We start from the raw sequence: 17,440 nt of genomic DNA on the forward strand, positions 1-17,440 counted from the left end.
CTTCACCAACATCTGTAGGAACCTCCTTGATGAGAGTGAGATAGAGAAGCCTGCGGAAAGGAAATCACATCAGTATTGTTACAAATTGCATTTTACAAATGCAATTTCTCACAATGGAAGTCGACATACTTTCTCACCTGGCTGAGAGCAATCCAGTTATGAACTGTGGGAAATGACATATTCAGGTTGAAAGCAGAGACAGCTAAGGCTGTTATTCTGATTAAAAACAAATCAAACCCAAAATAACAACAACGGTATATAATTTTAATCACATAGGGCATTCGTGCTTTCACTCTGTCTGACACTCCAAATTAGGAAATCAATCAATCATGAAAGATTACGTTTTAGCTAACGTTCATTTCCAGTCATTTGTTCAACCAATGCCCAAGTAAAAATTTTGAGTTATATCTCTGTATATCCGCCAGGAAACTGCACTGATTGCTGATGTGCACAAAAATGACGACTGCGAGTTGTACAGTTCAATCCTTAAATGCCGCACATAGTTATCAGTGGCAGATCAACTATGGGGGGGTGAGAAACTTGTTTATTTTCTTGAGCCGAATGCTCGACTACGTAACATTTCTTGAGTGAGAGAAAATGATAGTATTGAACTGTGACTTATACTCCTAACTTCATCGCTCTATCGCCCAGCATGTTATTAGCAGTTTTCCATTGCAAGGAGGCAATCTCGAGTACTTGGATGTTTGAACAGTAATGCCGCTATAAACCTCCATGCACTTATTGGCACCCATTGTCACTTTACGACCCCCAGACAGCAATTCTGCAGGAACGATTTGAGTTTACCCATGAAGGCTTTTATCCCAAAGCAGAGTATGGTTGTCTCTTCCACTCAGATGAATCGCCAAAGGTGTGCAGTGATTTAATGGTTTTTTTTTCCTCTGAAAGGGTTTTATGGTGGTCCTAACCTCATATTTTAAAAAAAACACCAGAATTGTTGAATCTAATGAGGCAGTTGGTTATCATACTGTGATGCTTAAAAAGGGCTGATAGTGACACCACTAAATCTCTTTGACGCCATCAGATGAGATAAAATATCGTCTTACATGCATGTATACACTGCGGTCAACAGGCTGTCGGAAAGTGTTTGGTACTTTTGGTAAAAACAAAGCTTATTTTGACTGTTCACTTCCTTTCAAATAAGCATATTCTCCTCCCCACTCGGTATTCTTGTACTGTAGACATATCTACAATGAGGTGTGCAGCCACTTCGGACAACCAATTACAGTGGGTGAGATTTTTCTCTCCATAACAAAACTACAATTACTGTGTTGCCTTATGCCAGCAGCCGACTGGTGTAATAAAATAAATCAATTCATCCATGGGTTAATAAGATCTGGTCATTTTACAGTACAAACATCAAAAATCAGTCTGAAAGAATGCCACCGTCATGAGTCTGTTGTGGGCCAACGCGAGGCAAACAGGAAAAGGGAAAGATCCATACTAGAAGTCGAACATGTCACTCTGCTTCTTTGCCAGCTTGGCCACCTCTTGTCGTATAGCATGTACAAGTGCAGAGGTGGAGAGGTTGCTCAGGGGAATGCTGTCCGTGTCCATCCCCGACTGCTGCAAGCTTTTCTGGGATGCTGTGCTCTGGGCAGCAGGCTGTTGGTCCAGAGCCTGAGTGTACTGTAGGGGAAGTATGGAAGGGCTCCCCTGTGGGTAGCGAGGATGAGGAAAAGCCTCGACATAACCCGGCAAAGGAAGCTGGAACAAAAAAGGGTATAGGATAAAATAAAAAAAATATTGAAATTCAGCATTGCCGATAATAACATCCAAAGCCAAAATTAGTTTATAGTTCAGACACATTAAAACTTATCTCAATACAGCACAAAGTGTTATCATCGCCGTTTATTGCCACTTGCAGTTGATGTTTACTGTCACACTAAAATAAGACAAAGACAGTTACACTATGTGTATTTAAAACAACCACATAGCTTTGCCTTTCAGTCCATTCAGGCTTAATGCTAAGCTAAAAAAAATGCAATAGGTCAAATAAAAATGGTGCAGCAAGACATGTAGACAGGCCATTTTAAAGTACAGTACTAAGTTAAACACTTTTACAGTATTCCCTGAGTAAAACTACTAATATTAGTGATTTACTAATGAGCTGAAAGAGAAGAGGAAATGTCTCGGTATATCCGTCTGTCTGTCCCATTCTGCCCCCAGATGGCCAAGAGTGCCACACCAGAATGAGCAGCACAATAGTGATTCAATTTATGGAGTGTCACAAAAACTGCTTAATTCTTTTTAATTTTATTTAATTATGTCTTTCCCGTGTTTTTTTAATGAATTACAATATTATGGAGGGCTATTTTTCCCCCCGAAAATATACATTTCTAATAAACGCATTAATTCAATGAATTAAAATGTCATACAGGGTCTCCCCACTGATGCGAAACATCTTCCGGTTCTGGAGGATAGGACATCCAAGAGGGGCTGTGGTAGGAGGTGGGCGAGGCAGAGACGAAATAGTCCGAGTAGCCCGGCCTGCTGGCTGGGACGGAATAGACGGCCGTGATTGGGTTTCCTGAAGAGAGTCCAGGAGAGAGTGAGAACATGGAGAGTGGGGAACCACACCATGACTTATTTTTAAAATGTCACCTTGGTTCACTGTCCACTCACCTGAGTAGTTGGACACAGGCTGCTCTATAGTGATGGATGGAAGTGCTGCCCGGGAGCTCGGCCCATATGGGTTGTTGTCATGTGGAGTCTGCATTTCCGTGACGGATGTCTGAGAGCTTTTCCCCTTGGGCCCCAGGTCAGAGATGGAACTGAGCGTGGGGTTGCCGAGAAATAAACACAGAATTATACTAAGCAAGCCCCACTAGAGGGCAGACACGCTCCGTGCGGATGAGCGATTAGCTCATCAGCATTCCTGCCATACCTCACTGCACTAGTTCAATATTAAAATGTACACAGGGCCTGAAATCACGCTGGTCACAGTACATTACCTTGAATATATCAAGTCCCCGCAAATGGGTGCGAGTGGGAATCTACGCTGGCGATGCAACAGACAGCATGTGTACGTATGAGTGAAACCTAATGAGCATTACCGTCTTAAGGAGGTGCCGGGAGGTGGTCCAGTGCGAGGTGGTAATGGAGGAGGCGAGCTAATTGCCATTTCAGGGAGCTGGGTGAAGTGAAAGGCCTACAAGAGATAAGGAGAAACTCTCATAAACATGATACTGAAGGGTTGTCCAAACTTTTTCTTCCAAAGGCCGCATGCATCGCATTTTGATGATGCAGGCAGCCGCGCTGTGAGTGGCTGGGGGTGCCAAATAAGGCGTTTAATCCCACAAGACACAAAGGCTCGTTTCCGATGTGTTTTTCACCTGGAAGTCACTATTGTGCAGCAATATATTGCTATTCACAAACCATTCACAGACACCAGATACAGAGCACTCACTATAACGCGCATCAGAAAGAAATATACTACATTCAGTTCATGTTCACCCAAAATCTAAGTCAGTTCATGCGACAGTCACACTTTCTTGGCAAGCAGCAGTCAATTTCTTTGCAGAAGATAACATACTCTATGCCTGTCAGGATTGCTGTATGTCTGCATGTGTTGCTCTGTCGTTTCTGTTCAAATATCCGTTGCTTCATGAGGTATATCACCGTGACACTGATGCTATTCATTAGCGCATCTAAGTCATTTTGCATTTTTTTGTTTGTATGAAGCTAATCAGACTTTACTAAGACAAAGCTATCTAAGGCTAAGGCTCTCTATCTGCCAGCCGCTGCTTGTTCTGAAGTGAGTTGAATTAACTGCCATCATACAGCGCTGGTACCGAAGATTTCTGCTCGTAAGTCAAAGCAAAAAAAAAAAGGCCCATGACTTGGCTTCTGTCTCAAAAATTTTTTGATCATGTCTCCGGTATCTCATGGCAGTGCTGTATACTGTATACGGTCTCCACTAATAAATACATTTAAAAAACCTCGGTAACAAAGCAAGGATTTTTCAGAATCTTTGAGGAACCAGCAGCCCTGTGCCCCACAAGAATAGAGCCACCCTTGTACTGAGCAGGGTTGTGTCAATTCTTAATTTTATCATATGTTGCAGGCCGGTAAAAAAATGGGCGGTAGGCTGCAAATGGCCCATGGGCTCTAGTTTGGACACACTGGCTTTAGAGACCCTATATTATCTCATCCTGCTTACTGGTTTAGGCAAACTGCACTGGTATACATCTGCGCCATAAGACGGGCTCCATTGCAGTCCTCCACGACCACAGCTGATCGTGCCTGGGGCGCTGGTCACCACATCTGCATAGGGAAGTGAAGCTGGAACGGCGCTGTAGTGATCAGAAGGGGGCCGGTGGTGGTGGGAGTGCCTCCCGGATGTGGAGTGTCCCCCCGAGGCCAGACTGAATGCCTCCTCCAGGAGCAGGTGCATCTGCTGCCTCACTTCATCAATGGATGGCTGTGAGCTCAGGGTGGACGTCTGTGACTGGCCTTTAAGACCGCGGCCGTACACGAAGCCCCTCTGATCCATTAAATGGTCGACATTCGTCTCTTCTATCAACTCAGGCTCAGTCTGGAATAAACACGCAGAGTGCCGACACATGAAAATCAATGAAACTCAACTACAAACTTACTGAATCACATGGTAAAAAGCATTACATGTAAACTGAAAACAATAAGTCATCGGATGAAAGAATGTCCCACTTTGTTTTTCTCTTCAACGTCAACTATTGAAAATCGTAACCACTCCATACGTTTCACAGTTCCCACTTTCCAAACAATTCACCTAGTCTGTGTTCCTGGTGATAAGTGAAAGCGTGTCAAGACTGCCCTACTTCCTATGCAAATAAAAGGTTGCCATGGGATACCTACTGTCGTACAACTCTTAAATCAGTCCCCCCTGAAACATGAAACAGGAGAAACATCTGCAGTGACGGGCTTGCAGCTACAATGGTCATACCGGAATCAACAAGCCAGGAAATTATTTGTGTGTGTGTGTGTGTGTGTAATTGGCTTGGTTTGCAGGCTGCATCAGTTGAAAAAAAAATCATGTGAGTGATGAGTGATTTTTAAAAAGTTTTTCTTCTTTCATCGAAATGTATTTGTCTTTGCTCTTTAGTGTACTGCATAAAATCAGCACGGAAGGCCGACATTAAAATTTGTCATCCATATTTTCACATTAATAGTCGCTCCATTTTGCTGTATCACACTAATGAGTAAGCTTACATCATACCACATATAGAGCATGTCTCGCTTTCCAAAGCTGGACAAAATGCAAAGGACGTGGGGTGGGTAGAGGGGGGGGGGGGGGTGCAACGGCATTTAAGTCACTGATATCACTGCTTATGATTTAAGAAAGAACAGCTCATAGTAAAAACACCAAGCGGAAAGAGTCTGCTCCATTACACCAGGGAGCCAGAAACCATAATGGGACAATAAAAGATGGCATCATGAAGCAGTCATATGCATTACATCAAGCCCTTATAAATGTTCATTCGGGATTATAAATGAATCCACTGTCTTCCAGCAGCTTGTTGGTGCACAGTGACCGCACCTGAGCGCGGCACGTCTCAACTTGAAATGTAAACTAGGCCAAGAAGACATGTCATGTCTGATAAGCTTTGGGCCTGTTTTCACCACCCAAGTGACTAGATTGAAAACGGTTACACAATTTGAGATTATTCCAATTATGATGAATGACAAATTGAGTACAGTATGTAGTATGAGCGTTTCTTCAGTTAATTGAAGAGCCTATACTCAGACGACAGAATGTGAATGTTTGTTTTTTTTGTCCGGCAATGCATTCAACATCCTTCTAATGCAGTGAATGTACTACCATGTACGTGTTTTCCTCACTACTAAAACAGTTCAGTCGTAGAACGAGAACGTGCACGAATAGAATGATGACCGACAAGTGATTTTATTTTTACTATTGCCTTTCACTACTGTATGACATGCATCCATCCATTTTCTAATCCACATATTCACACAAGTGTTGCGGGTGTGCTGGAGCCAATCCCAGTTGATGGTATGGATCTTTATATCGTGTTAATTGTAGTACGGTGAATTTTGCATTGTATGTTGGGGTAAGGTAGTTAATGGCATGAAGTAGTTTTGGAATGCGGATGGAACTTACATCATAGCCGCTGTTTCGGATGCCTTTCCTGGGTCTCTCCCTCATCACAAGCAAATCCATCTCTGTTCCTCCAGGACTTGGACTATTGAGGCTCTGCCTGCTGCGATACGACGTCTGCCCTATCAGATTTTTCCTGTAGGATACATTTGAAAAATCAAGTAGCAAATTGCTACAGCAAACAGATAATCCATGTGTTTAGAGTTTGGGTTATTTCCACACCGATGTCATACAGCATTTGGTTCCACATTTAGGCAGTGCAGCCGTTAAACACAGCTTTAGTATATTAGCAACAGCCTAGCAATAAAGAGAGCGCATTCGGAACAAATCAATTCATTTGTTTTAGTGTCCCGTGAGCTTGACAGGAGGTTTTATGATGCCAGAAAACAAACAAGTTGGGAGTAGAGTATGATTTAATTGCAGTTATATGGATTTCACTGAAGGATTGCTCACATTAAAAGCGATAAAATAGATTTAATACACGAGTTACGAGTCATATACAGTATGTGCTTCTTTGTCTAATACTTTTTGAATCCCAAATTTAGCTTTCTGTTTACGCAATATCCATTCATGTTGCCCACTCTTCCTCACCTCACGTGAGACTTGACGTAGGTGGAATTTCGCTCCTCCTCAAGATCTGCCCTCTCGAGGCCATGCCGCTGTTTTTGCGAGAGGGCCTGGCTGCTGTAGCTGCTACCATCCATTGGAGGAATGTCGTAATATCTCTTCTTGGCCTTGAGTCTCAGCTTGTTCCTGTATTGTTCGATGTCCGACCGCTGCTTGAGGGCTAAGTTCACCTATGTGAGTGGAGGACAGAGCGGCACAATAAAAACTTTTTGAAAACTTGTTAAAAAAGGCCAACTGAGTTTTTGCCGCATACTAATACATGGGCACTCGGGATACAGACCTCCATCTAGGCTTAAAAAATGTCAAACCTATGAAATCAATGGCCGAAGGCATTTCCTAAAGTAATGGCTTCCTGAATTTTCCTTTCATTCAACAAAATGCAATTTCGACAGTCCACATGCCAAAAACAACAAGTCAGGTGAATTCAAAACTCTACATTCTCCATAGGTGAGATGGTGAGTGCGAATGTTTTTTTGTTTTGTTTTTTTAATCAAAATATGCCCTGTGAGTGGTTGACAACCAGTCCTGGGTGCACCCCACCTCACGCCCAAACTTAGTTGCGATAGGCTCCAGGTCACTCGGACAGATTGAATCTACTCGATGCACAAACTGAATTACGTCTGGAGTTAAATTGATTCCACTTTCCCGCTACAGACTCCGTATATATTTCTATTTATATGCAATATTGAAATCCAAAAGCAGATCAATTCAATTAATTCAGATGCACATTCATGCGTGTACTGAGGTTCATCCTTCACAAAAGGGATTGTCGCTAAATATTTATCAAAAGAGACGGGCGGTGGAGTACAAACAAATACTCATCACAACATAACCACCTCAGCAAACGTCATAAAAATCATGCTCATAATAGGAAATCAATCAAAACATATTGAAAGGCACAAACAACGAAATGTCAAGGTTTGCGTTTATGTGAATGAATTTACCTCTCCGTTGAGCATGGCTGAGTCACGGTCAGAAGAAACATGTTGCGAGTAGTTGAGCTGAGCTGTCATGGGCTTTATTGAAATGAGCTGCAAAGAGCCAGAGGATGTATCGTATGGATCTGAAGAACAGAGAATACATTCATTCACAAATCAGTATTTTGTGAATCACAGAGAACATGGAAACAGTCTACGGCCTGAAAGCTAAATTCCCGACCTTGCCTCTGATAGACAAGCGATTGAACCAAACGAGAGTGCACTTGGCGGCAACCAGCAGATGTGCTGTTAATTCAGTCTCAACAAGTCTGCTGTTTCAAGCAGGACGATATTTCCCAAGCTTTATTTTGACAATGCACCTTTTCATTCGAAAAAAATCTCACTGCACGCCACCAAATGAAAATGACACAAAAAGCAATGCACACACTGAAATAACGGTGATCTCGTCTCACAAAATTATATGTGAGATCTGGGCCTGTTCATAGATAATTTGTCATCGTCAAGGGGCTCGTTTCACAGCATCCACTGGTGACATGCTGTATGATCAGTATCATTAATGGGTGCTTTTTATGCAAAAAACATCACGTCAATCTCTGCATATAGCTAAGTGAAAACATTTCTGTTATCACAAATGCAAGGAGGAAATAGTTTTGTATGTGAGCCTATATTTGCATGTAGCGTACAAACCAGGATGTGATTGTCACACGACCACATGACCTTGTGGTAAGAAGCATGAATGATTTTGTATTCACACACCTCCCCCTCGAGCCGCTTCCCCCTCCCCATGCATGCATGTGACGCTCACCGTCTCTCTTGCGCGTCTCCTCCTTTATCGGTTTCTGCTGCGCTGTGACTTTCGGCGCCGCCAAGCCCCGGACGGAATTCCGCAGCTCTGATTCGCTGCTGATGACGGAACCGTCCTCACTCAACAACTTGCTGCAAGTAACCATAGCAACAGGAGAGGCGGTGAGCTCCCCCAAAAATCGGGCTCGCAGCCAGGTTTTGTCACCCTTCCCTTTAACAGTCTCACCTTTCGAAAGAAATTCAATTATGCTGGCAATTGTTTGTTATAAGAAGAGACTCCTGCAACACTATGTTTTTTCGCTCAGCAACCTGAGTTGCTTATCAACGAACAAAATTCGACATACATGCACATGCATAGATGCGTCCACTACATTTAAAAGGATGAAATAGCAGAACATTATTTTTCCCGTAATGGGACAAACGCTTGATCTTTTCACACCGTGTTAAAGGGCCTTTAAATGCTGCAATGAGGCTGGAATTAGAGCCGCGCCGACAGTGACATCAAAGCGCCGCAGTCCATCCCTTATTTGTCTGCTAAGAATGATAACGGCGAAGAGAGAGACAGAGGAACAGAGGATGCCCTCCCTGCTCCCGTTGAGGCGGCGCAGCATGGCCTCAACAAAGACGTGCACTGTGTGATAACTAATAGAGACGTAGAGAATACATTTACATTGGCTGCGTGCGAGGGAGAAGTTCGGTGAACAGATATGTGGAATCGTGACTAATGGGATGAGGGGAATGGCAGGGTGAAAAATCTTTAGGGACGAGGAAGCTTAGTGCAGATAACGGTGACTTTATTTGGCATCGGAGAGGAACTACATTATGTAAGTATTTGAAATGATTGGTCAAAATTAAGCCTTCCGAACTGCACTCATGATATTGCACATTTCTTTCAAATCATCCTCTAATGATTCATTTACATCCACCCTGCACTATTCAGTGACACTGAACAAAAATATATGTTTGAGTTCTTACGTTAGCTGTATTGGCCGCTGGACAGTACTGCATATATGCCACCGATAAACCATTACTGAGGTGTTCAATGAGGGCTATATTATTAGATATTGGTCCAACTACAAGTTACACGACCAACTTATCCAAGCATGCCTTTAAAGAACAGCACTTCTTTGCCACCAAATAAGCGAAATAATCAATTTGATCCGGCCACACGCATCGATCTCTGCACACGTCTGCATATTATTCAACATTATGGCATTAGTAGGGCACGCTTTGACTTCTCTGAGAGAGCCAGGGCATTTTGTGGGGTTTCCATTTTGAAACAAGGTCATTTGCATGGCGGTGAAAATACCTTTTGTATTTGTCACTGGCGAGGTTCGCCTTGTTGACTGTGCCCTCTGGTTTCAAGGTCTTCTCCAGCGAAAGTGGTGCATCGCGAATTTTCAAGGACAACATCAAAGTATCCTGACCAGCAGGTAGGGTCTCCTCGTCTCCTCCCGGTTGCCCCAAATGCTGCTTCGCATAGTCAAAACCTTGAACTGGCTAAGGGTGGGGGGAAAAAAATGGAAAAGAAGTTTGCAAGAAAGAATCAATGTGAAGTTGTAAAAGTATTTTACTTTGGAACCATAGCATCAAATCATTTTCCTCATCGTATCCATAATATTGGCGGTGGCACCTCTCATGTTGTTTTAACACAATATCAGCGCTAATGCTTGCTGTTTGCAGTGCTTGTTCAAACGTTGTTACAGATTATAATGATCAGTGTTCATTTTGAGGAAAATTTGTAACAACACAGACCAGTTCTGTCTTGAGCGTGTACATGTATTGGCATGGTTTCTGTTGCTTATGGCCTTGTCCCTCTTGGTTCCAAATGCATATTTAAACCTTTCAACAGATAAAGTTTGTGATATTTGGCTGGAAAAGTGAAATTTCAACATAGACCTAAAATTCTCTCAACCTTTACAAGTAAACTTATTTTTTGAAATTTTCTGAACCTTTGAATGCACATGTCAGTACTTTTTACCAACTTATTCTCTAACAAGGAGCCGAAAAGAGTTTGAGTCCTTAATCGAAGAATATATTTCAGTAAGCATTACTGTTTGAACAGTCCTCTGCATCACGTTGTTCACATTTTGACATCATGAAACCAAAACTATACCCAACAACTGAACACTTCTATGCCACTGTGAGGCTTCAAACCCGAGGACACCAGGAAGTTGCAACAGAGGTACAGAGAGACTGGAAGAGTCACAGAAAGAAGGAGAACAGCGGTACAAATGGTTTGGTCAATAAATTTGATCTTGTGCTGACTAATTTTGTCGCTGTTGCTTTATATCTGAAAGTTCAATGCATTGGGGGGGAAAAATTACTTAATGAAGGTATTTAAAATATACCAAAAGTAGATCATGTAGTAAAGGTATTTCAAGAATGAACTCTGGTGTCTAAAAATAGCTGTCAATAAATGTTACTTGTGGTTCTAGAGAAATTAAGCGGGGGGTGACGGTGAAAAACATTTTTTTACCCCACTGCTGTGCCTTCAACTGGAAAAGATAAATTGATTTAACTAAAGCCCTTTTCATCTTCTTCCAACTTCAAATCCAATAAACACTCACAGTGGGTGGTGATAAAACGAGATTGGCAAGTTTTCATAAAAATATAATGATGGAGTTAAACATTAAAATACACTTGGGGGCACGGAGGAGCAATGATTTACTGTTTGTATTGAGAAAGTATAGCCATCCCGTGCACGCACGCACACACAATCGCTCAGAGTGAAAAATGCATGCTTCAAATGCATCTATCCAGCGTTGCAAAATCAATGTGACACTTCACTGAACAAGCTCTCTTTTTGTATTAATGCACACCCTCATACAGGCTATAGAAATCATTGAATGTTGAGCCACATTGAGTTCATTTGAAATAAATTACTAGCGCAATAACGTATGCATTGACCACAGCATCTGTCAGAGTAAAACAATCACTGTTTTTATTCCACGGGAAATCACTATGTGGGTGTTTTTACATGCGAGGATCGCATAGGGATCAATTGTGCCACTGTAATAACTGCGGATTACAGAAAGTAGTGTACGATTTTTATTAGTATCAATAAAGCAGCAGAATGTGCTGAGGCTGTCACTTTTTGTTTTCATTCATCTACACCGATCCATTCGGGTGAAGAGAAGCCAGGCTCAGCAAAAATGACAGTACGCGGGTGATGCTCAGAGGAGTTTGAGCGGGATAGATTGACACCCTGCTTCTTTGCAATCTTATAAATTCACACACTTGTGCTTCATAAACACTCTGTGTAAAAGCTGGCTGGATCTGTCAAGTAACATCTGGAGGTTGCTTGAGGCCAATTGTCTTTCATCCAAGAGAATCCCATTGTAAAAAGCGTTCGAGCTCCAGTGGGCTGCTGTGTTGGTAGTTTTCATCAACACGGCACAAAATACGGCAGTCGAGATAGTTCCTTCGAAGCGCTCATTTGGCGCCATGCTAAGAGAGAAATTGTTGTACCTGATGATAGTAGTTGACGTCCCTCCGATACGCCATCTGAAAGTGAAGAAAAGTGTTTTAACGGGACATAGTCGGTAGCTACAGGCATCTCATTTTAATTATAGAAGAATAAATAAAAGTGGAATGATGGATTGGATAGGGGAATGGATGATAGTATGAATCAAAAGCTACATCAATTATGTGATAAATCGTCATTTGATGTTTTAATTTTTCTTCTTTTTTATCATCTCGTTATATCTATTTTCGTGATGTCATGAAGCCATTTTTTTTTCAACCCATACATTTTCTATTCCACTTGGCGAGCTCAACTGCCTTTGCGTGAAATGCTGACTTGTTGCCACTCAATCACGGGGCACATACTATCTACATACAGACAATTATTCAAACTCACATATACCTGAACCCATGCCGCACAGATGTCAGCCATTTTTCTTTTGTCCAATATAACTTGGACTTTTCAATATAATACGTTCAGTATGGCTCTTATGATGCATGATAAGGATTGTGTTTAGGTACTGAATGGGGAAAAGTAATGGAAACGAAACTCAGAATTTTAAATAAAGTTCAAATTAAAGCGCCAATATTGTAGCAGCAATTGGGTCTTCCGTGATCTGTAATTATTTCAGACAGAAATATTTCATGGAGTGTTTGAATGGATGGTTGATATGCATGGACACAATTCAATTCATGATTTATACACATTTACCTTAGCTCGTGGATTCAGGTTTCCAATTGCATCCGCTTTGTAGTCCTTTTTGTTTCTTCTGCATAGCACAGCTGTAGTTATGAGAATGATGAATGTCACAACAGCGATGGGAGCCAACACTGCAGCGATGATCCAAAGGTTATTTGGAGGGTTCTTGACCACGGCTGAGGAATGTAAAACATTATCATTGCCGTCATCATTTTATTGCAACAATCATGTTTTTTAATGAAGTGGCCACTATTTTTTAACGATTGGTTCAACATTATTCATTTGAATGTTAAATCATGAATCATGTATACTGTAGTTATAGGAATTTAGGGATTTCATCATCTACGGACCATAACATCGTCAAAAGGTTCAGAGAATCTGGAGAAGTCACTGCACTTAAACGGCAAGGCTGAAAACCAACATTGAGTGCCTGTGACCTTCAAGGAACTGTTTTGGGGTGAGTTGAGGAGCTTCACTGAGAAAAAAAGTGTTTTGCCACCATCTTGTGGCATCTGTAGGCAATTAGAACACTTTTTGGTGGGGTGTCGACAGTTACTACCCCCAGCAAAATGCGGGGTTTCACTCTTTCGGCAGTTGCATACTCAATGTCATGTTCAAAATTATACAGTGTGGTACAACGCACAAGTGGGCCTAACGAATGATGTGCTTGATCAATGCATAATATAATACATGGCTACATTAGCCTCCTAAAACATGCAGATGTGGCCATTGTACCCACGCTAAAATACTCCACATTCAGCTCAACCTAATGTCGAGTCTATTTTGGGCAACACTTTACTGTATGAGAGAATGCTATCAGCTCTTAACTGTCTGGACTGTCTCCCTCTTGTTCTGTTCACCAAGCTCTGCAGCCTGTGCCAACAATGTCCGGCCGACAGCCTTTCAGAGAGATTATAGAACACAAAGCTTTCCGAAGCTCTTCTTTCTAAACCCCGTATGTGGTTTGAGGTTGTCAACGTCCACTTGTCAAACACTTAAAGGCTGCTGTTGCTTACTTACGTTCTGCTTGCAGTTGAACAAAGTAGCCCAGGGTGAGCGCCATGGTCTGAGAATCCACCGTGTTGAGCACCTTGGCAGCTGACACTCCTGCTAGAGGAATGCCATTGTGCTGCACATAGTAGGTCATCTCTGCTGGATTCTTTATTCCCGGCACTCTTCTGAGACTCACCATCTGACCAGACGAAACAGTAGAACATCAAAACAATATCGTGTGCTGCTATTTAAAATTTAAAAAAAAAACAATAGACAAGAGTTGTTTTGATGAGCAGGGTCACACACAAGCGAGAGCCCATCCAGGAAATCGCAAAACAAACTCAACTGTACCAGCCATTCATATTCACAATTACAATTACGGGCAATGAATGCACCTTTTCCACTGCACAGTACTGACTTGGCTCAGCTCGACACAAATCGGTTTGGAGCAGTCATTTTTTCCACTACAAAATGCTACTTTGGGAAACTGAAAAAATAAATAAATAAAAAACACTGCGCTGAATCCGTCACTCTGAAGGACGCATGCAAAGAACTAGCAATGAGGATTCACTGTATGTCTGAGTGAAGACTGAGGACACCTAGACAAGTAGAGCTTGTAAAGTGTAATTGCAGTGTATAGAGTGACGGCACAACAATAGATTGAAGGTTAGGATGTGGGTTCGTTTTTCTCATTGCTAGCTGTGCATCTTCATGTATTACAATGACCCAACCAATAGTGTTGTAACACTCAAGACCAGTCTTGGTCTCGAGACCAGTCTTAAAACCACATTTTGAAGGTCTTGGTCTTGTCTCGGACTTGACTGCCAAAAAGTCTTGGTCTCTGTCTCGAACTGTGTAGTCTTGAGCACAAAACGATCGACGAACGAGCAAATAGTAGGAGTCCAAGTCGTTCTATTGGTATCAGCTCGGCACGCTTAATAATCTGGCTGAAAACTTTGCAGGAATAGTGCGAATGAAAAAGCGTCACTGGCTCGTGAAAAAACTGAGTGGATGCCATGGATATTGCAGGTGTCGATGTAACGAACGAATTTTTCTGAACTCTAGGACAAAGCCTTAGTAACTGTAGAGAACCCATGCAAGGAAGGGGAGAACGTGCAAAGTTCAGACAGTAGGGTCCAAACTTAGATCTGAAACAACATCCTAATCTGACCCTTGATGCTGTGAGGCAAACAAACATTCTCACTGCATGCTATAAATTCATGTGGGGCACTCAGTGGCATCTATTATACATGGTTCTTTCTTTCAGAGCAACCGAGAGCCGCTAACTCCCACGGACAACTGTCTCTTATCATACCTGGACAGTGTAACTGCCGACAGCGGTGGCTCGTTTGAAGCGAGTGCCCTGCTGGCCTGCCAACACAAACAACTCGGCAAGCCGTTGTTCCATCAGACTGGCAAAGCTTTGGTACAGTTCGGCCAGGCTGGCGTTATCCACATCCTGGATTACTGTGAACGGGGACAACATAGGAGAGAGCCCCCAGCGAGTTAAAAATCTGTTAGACACAGAGGCGAAATGAGACACATGTACAGAATGCCATTGCAAAAGTTGGGGATTTACATGATTTTGATTTTATAGCCAGAAAGTGAGCCCTACTACTTATTACCTGCACTCATTCACTGATCACTGATCAGCTTGTGTGTCTTTAAGTTGTTTCATTTTATTGAGAGTCATAAGGCCTGTACCTTAAATCAGGGTAATAATGGTTTCTCATTTTTCCTGATAACTAGTTTTTATTTTATTTTTACTTTTGTTGTTTCAGTTAATTTTTAATTCATTTTTAGAGACGGTCTGTTAGTTTTTCTAAGTGTTGTTTTTTCCAAAAGATGTTGTCTAAATTTTGTTTTATTAGTTTTAGTATTAGTTTTATAAATATATGGTGTATTTGTTGAGTAAAAGGGGGAAAAAAGCTCACCATGTATTGTGTAAGTCAGGGGTGCCCAAACTTTTTGGACCGAAGCTCTACTTTTCGATCAACTAACCTCCCGGGATCTACCCTTACTGGCACGCGCGCGCGCACGCACACACACGCACACACACACACACACACAAACACACACCATGATGAGAAACAGCCTGAAACTGAGGCATGCGATGCACTTTTGCAGCCTGTTAACTATCGCAGCTCACACGTACCGTTTTAAAGTGCTTCCCTGGGCCCTCCTAGATTCCTATTCTTTGCCCGTGCCCTCGGTGAATTGTACACGAAGCAAACTCTGAATGAGAATAATGACGATAAAAGATAGAGCGCAACAGCTCTGATCACAAGCTGCAATTGCAGACTGCTGAGCGCTAACAACGTCCGGTGACGTAATCATGCGCCATCGTAAATTCAAGATTTACCTGCTTTATTTTATTTTTTTAATATTTTTTTTGTGAAAATGAGACTGATAGGATGATTCGGGTGCAGTGTACATTAACACAAAAAAATATATTACTAACATCTACAAAGACACACAAATGGTTGTTTGTTTTTTTTCCTCCTCGACACTCCTCGGATCTACTTGGGACCTGTCTTAGATCTACCGGTAGATCAGGATCGACGTAATGGGCACCGCTGGTGTAAGTAATATAAATTGCAATTCTCAAAACTTACACCTTCCTTCTTCTTTGCTGATGTATAGCAATATCGAAACAAATACCTTTAATATGAACCCGGAATGTTGATGTATGACAGGGGTGTCAAACTCCTTTTTTGTTGCGGGCCACTTCGGAGTTACGGCTTCATTCGGAGGGCCGGTGGAAAATCTCATTATTTATTACCCATAACAATTTGACGTTTCGGTGCAGATTTCAGCAAGAATCATGATAGTGGACACACATGATTTGCTCCCGCGGCCACATAAAATAATGTGGGGGGCCGGATCTGGCCCCCGGGCCTTGACTTTGACCCAGTGATGTGTGATATTAAATGGCAAAGACTAAAACTAAGGACATTTTCACTATCATTCTTGTCACTTTGAGGTACCGGTACTTTATTTTTTATTTTATTTTTTAAAGCATTTTCTGTTTTCATGTTATTTTGTTTACGAAAATCTTTTTTCAATTTTAGTTTTGATGATTTTGATAGTTTACTATAATAACACTGGTTGAATGTCACCAAATATTATCAAGCAGAAGACCTTGAAAAGATTTGGCCGCACATCGCAGAAAGTTCAGATTGAGAGAGAAGCATTTTGGTCCATTAACAGAGGACTAGTAAGATCCTGGCCTGCAACTGTATGAGAGAAAAAAAATTGTCTCAGAATGCATGTTAAATGTGCACACACTTCAACAAGTGCCGCGGATTTCGACACACAACCTGAAGTAGAAGGGGGAAATAGAAAACAATCTTACTAATGAATTAATACTCTTACCTGTGATAACCCAAAAGTCCCTGGTGGCAATAGAGGTGTTCAGGTTGTGATACTCCAGCGCTGAAAAGGTAAACACAAATATATATTGTATTTAACCCATTTCACTGAAATCTAAAGACGAAGTTGTTAAGTTTTATTGTTTTGAATTCGTTCTGTAATTTCATATCTTACGAAGTATTAAATGTATTCAAAATGACTTATATCCATACAGTACAATACAGAAAGGTGATTTTTTTTTTTTTTTTTTTTTTTTTTTACAGGTCGTAGAGGTAGCTCTGATTTCATTCTTTGAAAATATTAAGTCTTTTGAGCAACTCAAACCCGATTATATGTATAGAGACTTGGGTCTATCAATTTATAGTTCAACTTTTTTCAGACATTAGAAGTGGTTTTTGACACCCTATCAAATGAAACTAAAGCTCA

General features: G+C 41.7%; 1 protein-coding gene across 1 annotated transcript in view; it reads right to left on the bottom strand.

Moving 5' to 3' along the window:
- Positions 1–243: 243 nt before the first annotated feature.
- Positions 244–17,440, bottom strand: part of kiaa1549lb (KIAA1549-like b) — a 48,694-nt gene continuing 31,497 nt past the window's right edge. Inside the window, exons 8-22 of the mRNA XM_086107409.1 lie at positions 17,018–17,077; positions 14,958–15,109; positions 13,670–13,841; positions 12,662–12,825; positions 11,956–11,991; positions 9,794–9,984; positions 8,486–8,616; positions 7,687–7,805; positions 6,707–6,912; positions 6,119–6,251; positions 4,181–4,555; positions 3,075–3,169; positions 2,644–2,792; positions 2,397–2,548; positions 244–1,725 (exon numbers count right to left, since the gene is read on the bottom strand). Coding sequence (XP_085963535.1) covers positions 1,462–1,725; positions 2,397–2,548; positions 2,644–2,792; positions 3,075–3,169; positions 4,181–4,555; positions 6,119–6,251; positions 6,707–6,912; positions 7,687–7,805; positions 8,486–8,616; positions 9,794–9,984; positions 11,956–11,991; positions 12,662–12,825; positions 13,670–13,841; positions 14,958–15,109; positions 17,018–17,077 — 2,399 coding nt within the window. The 3' untranslated portion in view covers positions 244–1,461. The remainder of the gene's footprint in view (positions 1,726–2,396; positions 2,549–2,643; positions 2,793–3,074; positions 3,170–4,180; positions 4,556–6,118; positions 6,252–6,706; positions 6,913–7,686; positions 7,806–8,485; positions 8,617–9,793; positions 9,985–11,955; positions 11,992–12,661; positions 12,826–13,669; positions 13,842–14,957; positions 15,110–17,017; positions 17,078–17,440) is intronic.

This window comes from Hippocampus guttulatus, chromosome 3 (assembly GCF_054856545.1).
Source record: "Hippocampus guttulatus isolate MCC_2025c chromosome 3, RoL_Hgut_1.0, whole genome shotgun sequence".
Taxonomy (NCBI): domain Eukaryota; kingdom Metazoa; phylum Chordata; class Actinopteri; order Syngnathiformes; family Syngnathidae; genus Hippocampus; species Hippocampus guttulatus.